General features: G+C 56.0%; 1 protein-coding gene across 3 annotated transcripts in view; it reads left to right on the top strand.

Annotated features, from left to right (window-relative positions):
- Window positions 1-14,523, top strand: part of FLT4 (fms related receptor tyrosine kinase 4) — a 61,344-nt gene that overhangs the window by 27,959 nt on the left and 18,862 nt on the right. For all 3 annotated transcript variants that reach the window (XM_064521050.1, XM_064521051.1, XM_064521052.1), the window contains exons 3-11: window positions 1,099-1,373; window positions 5,810-5,922; window positions 6,816-6,978; window positions 7,299-7,438; window positions 7,933-8,101; window positions 8,575-8,692; window positions 9,342-9,493; window positions 10,259-10,421; window positions 12,263-12,407. In XM_064521050.1, coding sequence (XP_064377120.1) covers window positions 1,099-1,373; window positions 5,810-5,922; window positions 6,816-6,978; window positions 7,299-7,438; window positions 7,933-8,101; window positions 8,575-8,692; window positions 9,342-9,493; window positions 10,259-10,421; window positions 12,263-12,407 — 1,438 coding nt within the window. The remainder of the gene's footprint in view (window positions 1-1,098; window positions 1,374-5,809; window positions 5,923-6,815; window positions 6,979-7,298; window positions 7,439-7,932; window positions 8,102-8,574; window positions 8,693-9,341; window positions 9,494-10,258; window positions 10,422-12,262; window positions 12,408-14,523) is intronic.

The following is a 14,523-nucleotide window of genomic DNA, read 5'->3' on the forward strand; positions in this document are numbered from 1 at the left end:
CGCTGGCAAACTTTCAAGCGTGGACTAGGCCTTTCTCTGAAAGAGGCTCCCATGTCACAGAGGGAAACTTTCAGCATGGAATAAAAGCTTGTTTTGTTTGTAGTAAACAAGTGTGGTTATTGCGAGCCATGTTATGGTGCACGCGTGTGCCTGCATGTGCTCAGGCGAGACTCCAGCTCTGAAGATCCTCGGTTATATATAAATGCACGCTCTGTCTGGGGGGTTCTTGCAGTTCCTGGGCTTTTCTGTTTGCCTTTCGGTCCTGCTGCGCGCGAGGCCAGTGACCAGGCCCTGCGGTTGCCCTCCGTCAGAGGGACGCGTGCGTCTCGGCAGAGATGGGAACGTGTGGAGGCCCCAGGCCGGACAGGGGAGCGTGCAGGGGCTCGGGGAGGCCACCGGGGCAGGTGGCTGTCTGCCAGCTCCCTCCCGCCATGGCAGGGAAGGAAATGCAGCCGGCAGCTGGAGAAAAGGCGATCAGCTGAGCCTCCTCTTGTTTTCTCCTTGCTCTCCTTTTTCTCTGACTCCTTCCTGCTTTTCTTTTTTCTTTCCATGCCGCTCTCCCTCCCTCATTCTCCTTCCCACTCCGCTCATCACACCGAGAGCCCCAGCCAGCAGCTGCACGGAGCCGAGGGAGCTTATTGCATCTGTGTGCTTTCTTAATAACTCTGAGCTCTTTTAATAATGAGAGGGATAGAGAATAAATGGATCCTTTCCCTCACGGCCCTGAGTGGCTCCCCATCCTGGCACCAGGACTGCTAGGACAAAGTCATGGGAGGGGGAGACCTGCCCTTGAGCAGACTGATGTCTTATAGCCTAGCATTCCCTGGGAGCTGGCCCAGGAAAGGGGATGAGCCCTCTGCTTGCCTGGCAAGCACTGAATTAGGCTGGTGGACATCTCCTCATGCTCTTTTTCTTCCATGGATCAAGGCTGTTCCTCTGTACTGTGGCCCAAAGCGGCGGCTGCTTGGGACATGCGCAGACACGTCCAGAGCCACGCGGGGTATGTGGGAAGGGAGCAGAGGGCCCGTTAAACCCCCAGCATCCCGGGCAGACCATGCTGTCCAGCCCGTGACTAACTCCTCCCGTTCCTGTGTCTAGAGGCCAGCACCCCTTGGAGTGGTCGTGGCCCGGAGGCAAGGTGGACCCCGCCGGGAAGGAGAAGGAGGCTGAGTCCGTGGCCTCGGCAGCCCCCAGCAGCGCTCGGGCGATCCGGGAAGACGACTGCGAGGGGACCGGCACGAAGCCGTACTGCAAAGTCCTGGTGCTGACAGAGACCCAGGCGAACGACACGGGTTACTACCGCTGCTACTACAAGTACATCGATGCCAAAATCGAGGGCACCACGGCGGTCAGCGCCTACGTGTTTGTCCGAGGTAAAAGCCCTCCGGCGGTGCGTGCCTTCGGGCTGGGGGAGCTCAGGGGCAGCCTACGCACCGGCGTAAAATCAGGAAGATTAAAAAGCCCAACGTGCCCTCAGCTTCCCAGGGCAGCAGGGCAGAGCCGAGCTGCCACGGGCCGGCTCCCCATGCTGCGAAGGAATCAATATCTGTCCTTTTCCAGGGGACCACAGCAGCGCCCGGGATTCATTTACTTCCCGGCCTGGGGGCATCGCTCCAGCCAGGCTGGAATGCAGGAATTTAAGGAGCGAGAGCCGGGCCTCGGAGACACTCGACCGCTAAAAAAACACAAGAGTTAGTCTCTGGGCAGCTGGGGGCTCTGAGAGGCGCTAGTGGTGGAGCAGAGATGGGGACAATAATGCTCCGTAAAGCTCTGGACAGGGAGAGGAGAGGAGGAGCGGTGCATACCCACCATGTGCAGCCTCCTCTCCGTGCCAGATGGCCCTGGGGCCCCCCGCCACGGCAGCCCCACGTACCTCCACTCCGTGCTGCCTGAGCAGGGCCTGCCCATGTGGGTAGCGCTACGAGGTGTGTTTTTGAGGAGATGGGCTGTCCACCAGTTCTGGAGCCTGGACCTCAGCTCAGCAAAGGGCTGCGGAGCTTCAGGGCCAATGCTCCATTTCCCTGTGCCCCAGGGGCTCCTCGTCCACCGTCTCCCCCGCCATGCTGCTAGCAGCTCGCTGGAGCAAGACAAATGAGCGCTGTCCCCTGGAAACAGTTGGCTGAGCTATTTCTCTTTCCACTGCCATTTATTAGTTGGTGCAGTTGTCATGAGCCAGGCAGGTCATGACATCCAGCCCACATTTTTCAGCAGGTCCAGGGCATAGCCAAATTTGCCTCTGCAACTCTGGAGAGAAAAATACAGAGGCAAATCACAAAAAGCTGGGCAGCTGCTGTCGAGGAACTGGGGTTTGTGGTTGTTTGGGCAGTTGCTTTATCTTCCCATGGGCTCTGCTGTCCATCCCTAAAGCTGGACAGAGCTTCCCTGCACCCCGGGCATGTCATGAGGAGATGTCCATGCACTGGAGATGGACACTCAGACACTGCTCTTGAGGGCTGCGTCAGGATGGAGGCAGAGAGCTGCTTACACACGGCAGAAAATGAGTACCACCTACCTGGCTTACGTGTAGGGTGTGCTTTTGCAAGAGCCTGATTTGTCTGTGGATGTGGGTTTCCATTTTTTTTTTAATTTCAGCCTTCAAATTGGATGTGGGTTTCCATTTTTTTTTAATTTCAGCCTTCAAATCTCCCAGAACAGTCAGGCATGATGTGCAATCCAGCAAACACTGCTTTCTCTATCCCCTTGGCCACCTTCTCTCACCCCTGGCCTCATCTGCAGCTCACTAATGGCTCTCTTGTTTACAATGGCAGGAAGGGCGCACATGCGGTGTAGTTTTTGGGCAATAAATCTCACACTCTCAGGGTGCATACTGCTCACAGTGCTTGTGGACAGTGTGCATGCAACAGATCCAGCCAACACCTCACAGCACTGCAGTGCACATGGCTATGCAGCATGTGTTCGCACTGATTTCAATCAGGCTGTGCCCTCTTATGGCTATCAAACATCCAGGAAACCACAAGATCTTCCGGGACAGACTTTCCAGGCAAGAGAAGGGACATGTCCAGGAAAACCCAGGCATATGGTAACCATAGCCATTGCAGAACCTCCCGATAAAGCCGTGCCTGTTCCTGCTCAGCTGGGCTGCAATGTGAAGCTGTCCCTGGAGAGCTTGGGAGGGCTGATGTAAGTGTCGGGGATGTTCGGAGACAGCATGATCAGACCACAGATTTAGCCATCAACCTCATTTCTCATGTTAAGAGCTTGGTGGAACTGCCAGGAACAACATATCTGTGTTTGGCTGGAAAAATGGGTTCCTCTGTGTTTTACCTGCAGCTCAGCTCTCAGCTGAACTCTCCACACATATGTCTTATTTCCTGTGTGTGTGATTAGGTGTGTGTTCTCTTACCTCTATAGATAGCATTGTAAACATACAGAATGCCTCGTCAGGGTGGAATAGGATATGTACATCCCCCATCTCATAAGGCTTAGCATATATAAATGAAGAAGATGCTAAATTACTCCCATCCGACCCATTAAAACAGCCTTACAGAAAATATGCAATGTGGTCAGAGCAGGGAGTTAGTGCATGAATCACAAACTCATTGGCAGCAGGGCCTGCCCAGTAAATCAGTTAGCTCTTGGCTACCATCTGAGCCTGGAGGGGACCTCATGGTCTCACCTCTGGCAGTTGTGCCTCCTCCCTTTCACGTGCCCCGGGCTCAGGAAAGGAGAGAAGAATGTGTTTATGCTCAGAAACGTATTTGAGATTTCAGAGGATAGCAATCCTGTGGCAGCAAAAAGCTACAGAAAATAAAAATAGAGCTTCTCTGCACAGTCCATGTTTTTATGGACAGCTGACCAACATGTTCCCTATGCATGGCTTTTTTTCCCTTAAGCTGTAGAAAAAAACACTTGAGCCAGAGTAGGCCTTTGCAGCATGACTATGACTGAAGCAACAGCTTTACATACCAAAAATTAAAGGAATTCTCTTATGCACTTAACAATGTGAGCACTAGGTTGGATTGTGTTGGGCCCAACATGATTTGAATAGCAGGATCTCCAAATGGAGATCATTATTACTTTCATCTTTGACTTGCCATTTTAGATGGGCAGCTTTAAGGGTTGGATAGTAGAGAAGAAAGGGTCTCAGGCCTCAGGCTGGACAAATGGTCCTCCTCACACTACAGTCCCTTCAAATCAATAGTTTAACTGTGATTCGGGTGAATAAAGAGTAGCTGTTAAGGCTGCTGGGATCATTCAGTCTGATCCCCAGTGTACCAGAAGCTGTAAGATTTCCCTCAGCAGCTCCCTGTGGCAGTCCCATGTCTCCCAGCTGGGGACCCACCACCTCCTTATGGAACTCCCTCACCTAGGGACGGTTTCCACAAACGAAGCCGATCGTGGCCATGTACTGGATAGACGTTTCGAGAGACTTTACTCTTGCAGAGGAAGGAGGCTGGCAGCAGCAGGCATGGGAGACACTAGGGACCAGTCTCGATGTACAGCAGCCCATGAAGGCATGTGGCTCTGCAGAAGTGGGCAGGCAGGGGACGGTATTTCAGAAGGAATTGTCCTTCAGTGATGTGGGAAGGCCTCGTGGCCCTGCAGCTTGCTCTCTCTTCTTCCAGTTTTGTCTTTGTCCCACATAGTCAACACTGGTGGCTGCTCCTTTGTGCCTGGTGGGCTCTCCCTGTTCAGGAGTGTCCAAAGAGTAGAAAAAAACTCAAACTCAAATACTAATTTTGAGGAAAAGCATTGCCAAGGAGTCAGGTGAGCAAGTGCCTCAGCAGCATCTGACACAAGGAGTTGGAAGATAAGCCTCACCCAGGCTCTCTGGCTGACCATGGTTTGGGGGAGAAGTGGGTTTTGTATCTTGGTTTCACCAGTTCTTTCCAGGGGGAAAGAACTGGGAAAGGGCGTCCCTGCCACCCCGTTAGCTCCCCAGCTCTCTGGGGTCAGGTTATTTCTGTGCTGTCTGAACGATGCCTGGCATGATGGGTCAGGGCCATGGCAGAGCTCCTTTATATACTGCTGTTGACTCCCCTTGGCTGTGGAGCCCCATGGGGGCTTGTCTCGCTGGGCGCAGGCAGCATGCAGAGCGGGACGGGGCAGCCCCTTCTGCGGGCGTTTGCTTCTGGGGGCTTGCATTGCATGCCCTGCATGGAGAAGGTTTAGCACAACACCGCTGGACTTGCTAAGTCATTTCCATGATTAATTTTGGGTGGTTTTGCTCTTCCTGTCAATATTTGCACTTGCAGAAGTTGGGAGGCGGTGGGGTGGCAGCCCTGGAAATCTCGGCTCATCTGTTTATCTGCTGGCCGGGATCGCTGCAGGATGACATCTGCATACCAATGCGCTGCGGATCACTTCCTCCCCGCTGGAAGGTCGCGCTGCCGGCCCCTGCGCCAGGGCGGCACAGCCCCGCGCCGCCCGCCGACGTGGGGCCACGCGCAGGCACCAGCTGGGCAGGGGCTGAGCTCAAGCAGAGACCGGCTGCTCGTAAAGGCCTGGGTCAAACCCAGGTGGAGACCTTGAGGGGGCCAAGCAGGGGGAGGCTGTTTCCAGCAGTGCCCGAATGGTGCAGGCGTGCTGCTTGCTCGGCTGGCCCGATGCTCGGTGTGGAGGAACCGGCCTGCCCAAGCGCCTGCCCTGCTGCTCCCTTTGCATTCCCCAGCTTGGGGTGTCTGCTGGCTATCGCAGATCGGGCCATCCAGCTCAGCACCACTCCCTCTGGCAAGCTCGGGCTGTGTCTATGAAAGCCAGAAAGCCTCCTTTTCTTCTGGTTCCTCCCTCGTCCCCGTTCTTCTCTTGCCTCTGTTTAGTTGTTCTTTTCTTCATGTCTCTTCCTCAGATTTCGAACAGCCATTTATCAACAAGCCGGAAACCCTCCTCATCAGCAAGAAGGAGAACACTTGGGTACCATGCCTTGTGTCCATCCCCGATCTTAACGTCACGCTGATCTCGGTGAGAGCTCGGCCGCACGTGGCCCTGGGCCAAGCTGCAGTGCATTTGTTGTGCATTTTTAATTGCCGGAGTGGAAGCGGGACAGGCATTGCCAGGAATGGAAAATGCATGGGATACATTTTCCATGGAAAGTACAAGCCACTGGCTTCCTCATTTTATTTGCTGGTTGAAGCTGTGCTGTCCAGTTCCCCTGGGCAGACCCCGTGGGTTTCCTGCCAGCCTTGCTCCTGTTCCCTGGAGCTCTGTGAAACAAAACAAGACTTTGTTTTAATCCCGTTTCCCCACAGCGTCCCCTGTTTGCTCTGGTGTCTGTCTACAAATCCTCTAGGTGGTCGACATCCCCAGGAGGGAGGAGGCTGCAGCAGTGGGGCTGATCACTAAAAACAGCTCTATTATCAGCATACCTTTTTCTTTTTTTTTTTCTTTCTTTCTTTTTTTTTTTTTTTTTTTTTTTTTTACAACGCAAATACATCCTTCCAGGATGAGTGTTACTATTGTACAAAGGCCTCTAGGGACACTCTGGGGGCCAGGGGCCTTTCCCTTGCCCGGGAAGGACACTATCCAAGGTCAGCATTCATCCTATTGGGGCTTACATTTGGGACATCAGCACCGGTTTCCTTAGCTATCACTATCAGTTTCCATTCCTGGAAGTCTCTGGCCTGCTCTGCAGACAGTGAGGCTCGCTGTGCGGGACACAGCCGCTCGGGGCCACACAGGCGGCTGCAATTCCTAGATGACAAACTCTGGTGGGAAGACAGGAGACTGGCATGGCATGATGCTGCATCTTTCTTTCCCACAAAAGGGCCGTATTAGCCAGCATGAAGCCAGGAAGGGGTGGGATGGGAATATTGTTACCTTCTCATTTCATTTGGCAAAATGTTGCTTTTTTCCAGCAAAATTCCCTCATCCACCCTGATGGGAAAAGCACTTTCTGGGACAACAAGAAGGGGGTGCAGGTACCCACACACCTGATCAGAGACTCCTTGTTCGTCCAGTGCGAGACTGTCATCGACAAGAAGGTCTTCAAATCCAATTTCTTCATCATCCACATAGCAGGTGAGGATTTGGGAGCATACATGGGGGCAGTCTGGATGGCTTTGCAGTTCCCCAGTGCTGTATTCCCAGGGTGTCTCACAGGATTGTTATGGTCCTGGCCTAGCTCAGTAGACTCTGCATCATGCTCGTATCTTCTCTGCTGTGTACCAGGCTGAGATGCACCAAGCAGTAGCAGGCCATACCCAGCCTCCTGTGACTGCACAGTCTGAGCTGCAGGTTCCCGGGTTGTTAATGTGTTTCGTGCTGCTTTCCAGTATTCAGATCTAGTTTGAAAGAGTAAATAGATCACAAATGCCTTTTTCTTGCCTCCTGTGCATCAGGGAGTGAGCTGTATGACATCCAGCTGTATCCCAAGAAAGCCACGGAGCTGCTAGTGGGAGAGAAGCTGGTCCTCAACTGCACAGTGTGGGCTGAGTTCAACTCCGGCGTCCGCTTCCAGTGGACTTACCCTGGCAAACAGGTACCAGCAAACAAAGCAGCTCACTATGCACTGAACGCCTTCCCTCTCCGAGTCATCCCCTCCAAGCCTTTCACTGTTCCTCTTGCCAGGAACTATTCCAGCCTCACAGACCTGGTTACCGAGAGCCTGCAAGTGGTTCCCTTCCCCACTGCATTTTTGCTGCATGGTAGAGGCAGGCTGTTGTGAAAATTTGCAGAGGGAAGTTCCCCAAGCTCATCACTGCGTTCAGCTACAGGGCTTCCAGCTTGGTTACTGGCCTGTGGGTCAGAGCAAAATCTGTGCTGAACTGCGACCCAGCCCTGGGCTGCCAGTCAGGGCAGGGCTTGCTGCCTTCCCATCCCCGAGGATGGCAGTCACTGGTAGAGTCACCTGCCTGGGATGTCTGGGGAGAGGCGAGCACTGGGCAGTGAGAAGCACAAGCCTGAGAAGCCCATCCACATGGCCTGTCCCTTCAATGTGTCTTTCATCCACTTCCCTCTGCTGTCTCCTGCCAGACGCAGCGGGCAGTGATGGAGCCCGAGCGCCGGTCCCTGCAGACGCACACGGAGCTCTCCAGCATCCTCACCCTCCAGAACGTGAGCCAGCAGGACCTGGGGAAGTACACATGCACGGCCACCAACGGCGCCCAGATGCTGGAGGAGAGCACCGACGTCATCGTGCATGGTACGGCACCTTCTGCTCCCTCACAGCTGGCTTGAGAGCCAAGCGGCGAGCAGAGCAATCCCCAGACCTCTTGGGAAGTGCTTGGCCCAAGACACAGCAGAGGGTCTACCAGTGGCTCACAGTGACAAGTCAGAGGGAGCTCTTTGGCTCTTAGCAGCTGGCCACACCAGCCTCGCCTGCCTGGCACTGCCTGCCGCTGCCTCCATCCCTTCCCCTCTGCTCCAGGGAGAGGGCCTGCTGGGAACAGGGATGTGGAAGAGGGGCTGGAGGGCATATAGGCAGAGGGGAGAAGAGGGGCTTTCAGATATTTTGACTTCGTCGTTGTTGTGGCAAAAGTCAGTTTTGTCTGTGCTGCTGCAATACCCGAGCTGGCCTTGGCCCTCACTGTCTGGCCCTGTGGGGAGCAGCTGAGCTTGGTGATAACGTGTCCCTTTGTGCTTTCCTCTCCTCCATGCTCGGCTCTGCTTTTGCAGAAAAGCCCTTCATCAACGTGGAGTGGAGGAAGGGTCCAGTGATAGAAGCCACCGCAGGAGACGAAGCCGTGAAGCTGCCAGTGAAAGTCGTGGCTTATCCCCCACCAGACTTCCAGTGGTAACGCACCTTTCTTGGCCTGAGCCACCCCCTCTCCTCCTTCCCGCTGCCAAGGAGGGAAGCCTAGCCTAGCCTCCCTGCTAGGTCCCAAGGTCATCCCAGATATTGCCTTCTCCCACCCATGGAGGGGCTGCCCCTGTCCCCAGTGTGTTCCCTCGTGGCTCTCACCAGCACACCTTGGGATGGGGGAAGGTGAAGTCTGAGAGAGAAGCTGCAAAGGTCCTGGCCTGGGTTTGCAGCTCTGCACTGTCTGGAGAGGCCAAGCAGGGCTCCCATGGGAGCAGCCCTTCTCACACCCCTGCAGTGGAGCTCTTGGAGGGAGAGGGCCTGATTGTGCACCATGCCATGCTGCGTGCCCGCCAGGGCTGCAAGGACCTGGGAGCTCTTGGCTCCCTCACGCCACTGCCAGGGCTTTGCACAGGCATAGCAGTGCTCAAGGCAGAAGCACAACCTCCCCAACCCCAGCACACATCCATACGGGACAGCGCACAGACCTGTACCTGAGTCTGGGAAGGCCTGGGAGTCCCTCCAGAGAGGTCCCCAGGGCTATCACTCTGGATGTGCTCTGGCAGGGGCCAGCGAGCCCCTGCCCGGCTGCTGGTGGGACACTTCCTCCCCGTGGCTGCATTTTTTCTCTGCCTCCCCGCAGGTACAAGGACGGGAAGCTAATTCCCAAGCAATCTCAATCTTCAATGCAGATCAAGGATGTGTCGGAGCAGCACGCCGGGATGTACACGCTGGTTCTGCGGAACAGGCTGGCGGGGCTGGAGAAGCGCATCAGCCTCCAGTTAATCGTCAATGGTAAGGGATGGGGCCGGGGGGAGCACACTGAGCCCACGGCCCCAGCCTTTGGGCTGCTCCGAGACCAGAGCGCCTGTTGCTGTCCTAAAGCATTTGGTACCTACATCTTCTTCTCCCTCATTGCTGAGGGATGCTCCAGTTATGTCTAGGCTGGTTCTTTGTGGCCTGGATACTGGAGCACAGGCCTGGGGCTGAGGACACTGAAGTTTTTGTTCCTTCTTTAGGCAGGCAATGCCCTTGCTCAGTGGCTGTTTCCCAACTGTAGTCAGGGCTGTTGCTGAGGGTGATCCTGACTGATGGGGACTTCAGGGCAGGGAAGCAGCAACATGCATGGAGTCTGGAGCTGGAGCAGTCCTCTGGGTGCCCACCAGCTCCCAGGGAGTTTTTGCCTGGTGGAAACCAGTCTCTGTCAAATGAGATCCAGTTGCCAGCACAAGGAGAGGTGGAAGGGCACTGTTGCTTGGGGATTTGTCCCTGCAGGCTCTGCAGCCCTGTGCTGGGGGCTGCCAGGCACTGCTTTGAGTCGTGCAGCATCCAGACAGTGACGTCCTGCAGAGGAAGGAGAAATGACATCACTTGAATCTGCCTAAGTATAACCTGCTCTGCCTTGTGTGGCCTGAGCTCCCCAGGAGCTGCCCTGAGAGCTGTGATGCTTTAGCGACCAGTCTCTCTGCAGACAGGCCCGGGGAGGGTTGTGCCTGGCCTGGGGAGACCCAGCAGCCGAGCCTGGGCTGGTCATGGACACTGTTGCTCTGATGCTTGCAGTTCCTCCGCGCATCCATGAGAAGGAAGCTTCTTCCCCAAGCATCTACTCCCGGAGGAGCCCCCAGGCCCTCACCTGCACAGTCTATGGCATCCCGGCGCCGGAGGTGATCCAGTGGCAGTGGAGGCCGTGGATGCCCTGTCGGATGTTCTCCCGACGCAGCCTGTAAGTGTCATTTCTCCCACCACCACCAGGGGAAAGGCTGTGGGCATCCGTGTGCTCCAGAGTGCCAGATGCCCTCCAAGCTGGGGGGCCGCAGGGCAGGGGCCAGGCACAGCCTTTCTGGCTCCTTGTGGCTGCGGCCGTGTCCAAGACCCTGTCTCAGTTTAGCCCTCCCAGCCCCAACGTGGCGAGGTAGAGTAGAGCCCACCCAAGACACTTGCTGTGCTGCGGGTGGGATTTTTACCCAGCCTGGTTGGTTCCTGACACCAAGTGCCTCTGCAGCTTTCTCTGCCTCCTCAGCCATCTGTTTTTGGCAGGGGATGTTGGTGGCCTGGCCACACGTCACAGCATCTGTAATGGCATCGATGACCAGGGGCAAAGCCCCCTTGGGCTGCCTGTCGGGGCTGAGTGTCATTATTGTCACTGTGCTAGTGGGGAAGCTGAAGCAGATTGCAGGGGAAAGTATCACAGCTCCTTGGCCAGCGCTCTGCCCATTCCTGCCCTGAGATGCAACTGGTTTTTGGTCCTTCACCTTCTGCTGGGTGATGATGAAAGCAGAAGTGCTCGCAGGCAGGGCAAGGGAGCTGCTGCATGCAGGGAAGTTACCGACCCGGGGGGAGTGCTGGATCTCCACCGGCTGCCAGGGCGGTTTGCCGGGGGAGCGTTTGTGCAAGCAGTGCCAGGCGGGGAGGTGGGAAGGGTGCGTGCCCGCTGCCTGGGAAGCACCAGGCAGGGCTGCAGTGGCCTTTAACTGGGATCTTGCAGGGAGAGGGAAAAGGGATGCCGGGGGCGGGGGGTTAGACTGGCGCAGAGCCCGGAGGAGGCAGGCTTGTGCAGCCCCGCATCGGCCCTGGCCGAGCTAAGGACACCGGAGCATTCCTCGTCGCATGCGAGCGTGCCGCAGCTCTGCCAGGAAGCAGCGGGGCCCATGAATTATGAGCACTGTCTCCCAAGGCCGCCGTGTTTCTGCCTCATGTAGCTCCAGAGGATACAGGAGGCTTCTTTTGGGCTTCCTGTTGTTTACACAGCTCACCGGCATGCTCGCCACACCGAGCGCTCTGTCCGGCGCTGCCGGCACTGGGCGGCTCAGCTCCCTCTGCTTCCCCACCACTGCAAGCCCTCTCCCTCTGCAGCTCTCAGCCCAGATCTCAGGCAAACCCTCCGCATCTCCCCGTTCCACCTGCATGTCAGAAACTGCCCCCAGGCTGCAGTGTCCCCGTTCCCTGGCGGATTTGGGCTCTTCTCCCTGCTCTCCTGCCTCAGCCCTGAGGAAGTGCCACCAAGCCCCTGTGAGACATCAGCATCTCTACTTGGGGCTTTTCCCTCCTGGCTGCTGCGGGAGCAGAGCCAGCAGGTGCAGCCATGGGTGCTGCACCCTCTGCTCTTAGGCCAGCCCCCAGCAAGGCTGAGACAACCCTGACTCACCGTCCCAGCATGGGTTTAAGGCCTCACCGCTGAGCAAACCAGCACTGAGAATTGCCCTGGGCACACACGAGTGGTTTTCACTTCTGCTTTTCTCCGTCCTTAGCAGGGAAGGATGAAACCACAGGCCCGGGGGTGAAAACCCTGCCTGGGACACCAATACCCATTTTCTGCCTCAGTTTTCATATCTAAAGATAAATACTTTCACTGATGGCATGGGAGCGCTTGGGCTCACTGGTGCTTGCAGAGCCCCTTGCAAAGCATCATAGGACCGTGTAACCAGGAGACCCAGGAAATTTTGCAGAGTCGGAGAACAGAGGCATCCATTCTCAGACACAAAAGCTATTTTTGACCGGCTTCTTCCCAGCTAACCCTCTCTCCATCTCTCTCCTCTTTCTCCTTTTCCCTGGCTGATGGATTAGCAATAGCAGGCACCGGGCAGCAAGGCGCCATCAGCGGGACCGGATGCCCGAGTGCAAGGACTGGAAAGATGTGTCGCAGCAGGACGCAGTGAATCCCATCGAGAGCATTGACACCTGGGTGGAGTTTGTGGAGGGACGGAACAAGGTGAGGCCATTTCCCCACACCCGTCTGGGAGGGGGGAGCCGGAGACGGGAGCCCTCGGCCGGGTCCATCACGATCGGCCAGAGAAAGCGGCCTGGAAACGAGCCCAGCAGAGAGATTGGGGAAGGGCATCACACCTCGGCTTCTAAAGTAAACCATCGCCTGGCCATTCCCAGCTCCGGGACTCTGCAGTACCAGGCAGCACCAGCCCCAGGGCGAGGGAGAGCTGTCGTCTTTGAGAAATTACCCTGTGTCCCGAGAGGCTCCTGCTGGTGCTGACTGCGGAGGAGGGTTCGTGCTGCTCCCCGTCCTGATAGCTGCCAGACGGGGGGCACCCAGCTGGGGAAGACGCAGGGAACACTCGTGCTCCACTCTGGGGGCTCCTGCGGCCCTTTCCAAGGGCTCCTGCTTGAGCCATTTTGGAGAGGCCGGTCAAACCCTGCAGAGCAGGCTGTGCTCCCGGAAAGGGGCTACAGGAGCCACAGGCTGATCAGGAAATCTCTGGAATATGCCTGTTTTTAGTGGGGCATTTCATCTAGCTGCCCACGTCCCGGTGGGGTGAGGGTTGCGTGGAAATGCTGGCGCCCATCCGCTGCAGGTATGCGAGCGAGAGCACGTGCGTGCCTCGCGGAGCCTGTCCCTCTGTCACAGCGCGTTTCCTCTCTGGAAGGAACATCTCTCCCTCGTTCCAGCGTGTGACCTGCGAACGCCCAGTCACCGCTCGCTGCCTGTTTCTTTCTGCCTCTCTGGTAGCCCCGAGCGTCAGCTCTGTGCCCTCCGCCACGGCGGGGTTCCTGTTCCCGGCTCGTGTCAGGCACCGGCCGCTCACAGAGGGATGCAGAGCAAACAAACGGCCCCCCGTTTCCTAAAGTCAGTTCCTGTTTTCCTACACACCTCCAAAGTCACTTCCCGTTCCATGGCCCCGGCCGGGAGTTCGTTGCTATGCCAAAAGGGTGGCAGGGGCCGATGCTGCTGCTTCCAGAGCAGCTGGAGAGAGAGGCTGGGATCAGTGTTGCCCAGGGAGGTGAGCAGGGCTTTTGGGAGCCCATGGATGGGGTGCCCCTGTGCTCCCCTCCACTTGTGACTCTCATCTGTCTCATGGGCTCTCTCCCTTTTTTCCCATTCTTCTCTCATCTCTTCCTCCTGTTGCTCAGCCATGTCCTTCTCACTCCCCGTCTGCTTGAGTGTAACTGTCCTGGAGGTCCAGCGTGGACTGTGCAGCCCAAGCACATGCCAGAGTCTGGGAGAAGAGAGCAGTTGTGCTTGCTGAGGACGCTGTGTCCTCAAATCTCCTCTCTCTCCCTCTCCTTTCTGCCTGTCTTCTCTTACCAGTCCTCTGGTTTTACTCTGGAAAGGCCAGAATGAGCCGCAGTGTGTGCGGTGCGCAGCAGTGCGCCAAGGGGAGCAGGATGATGTCAAATGCAGAACCCCCAACTCAAACGTAACAGAGCTGATCCGAGTGAAAATCCCCCAAAACAGGAAAGGCAGCACACAAAAGTACCAGTGGTAGGGTCAGTTCAGCTGTATTGAAAATGCACTGAAAAAACGACTGTTTTTTCTGGTTAACACAACTTAACACATTGCTGCTCAGAATTGAAATGCATCCCAAAGTGTGGGATGAATAGTAAAGGCAAAATACTTCCCCTGTAGGAACTCAATTTTTTGCATTTTAAATGTTGTCTCGTTAGAGGAAATTTTGCATGTAACTATCTTTTCATTTAAACTGGGAAGGAGGAGGAGAAACCTGCACTTCAGACTGCAGCTCTCCTCTAAGAGGAGTGCTTGTAACAGGCTTGGCAGCTCACACGCCTGCAGCGTGAGCTGCGGAGGAGGAGAGGAGCCGTGCTCCCCAGCTGCCTTTCCTGGCTTAGCCGGAGGCGACATCTCCCGGGGCTGCGCTCCCAGGGCAGCAGCCTGGCTCTTCGCCTGATCTCAGACATGTCTTGCTGATGGAAAGGGAGAAGGAAGCTTTTAGGACTGTGCCTATGTACACTTGGAATACAAAGGGGGAAGGTGATGATGGTGAAACGGTGGGAGATGGGATGCTTTTTCAGGTCTGATGTCCACTTAGAGATAAAAGAAGTGCTTATACATCTCTAAGTCCCTGTAAACCCTACTG

The sequence above is a fragment of the Dromaius novaehollandiae genome, chromosome 15 (genome assembly GCF_036370855.1).
Source record: "Dromaius novaehollandiae isolate bDroNov1 chromosome 15, bDroNov1.hap1, whole genome shotgun sequence".
In the NCBI taxonomy this organism is placed as follows: domain Eukaryota; kingdom Metazoa; phylum Chordata; class Aves; order Casuariiformes; family Dromaiidae; genus Dromaius; species Dromaius novaehollandiae.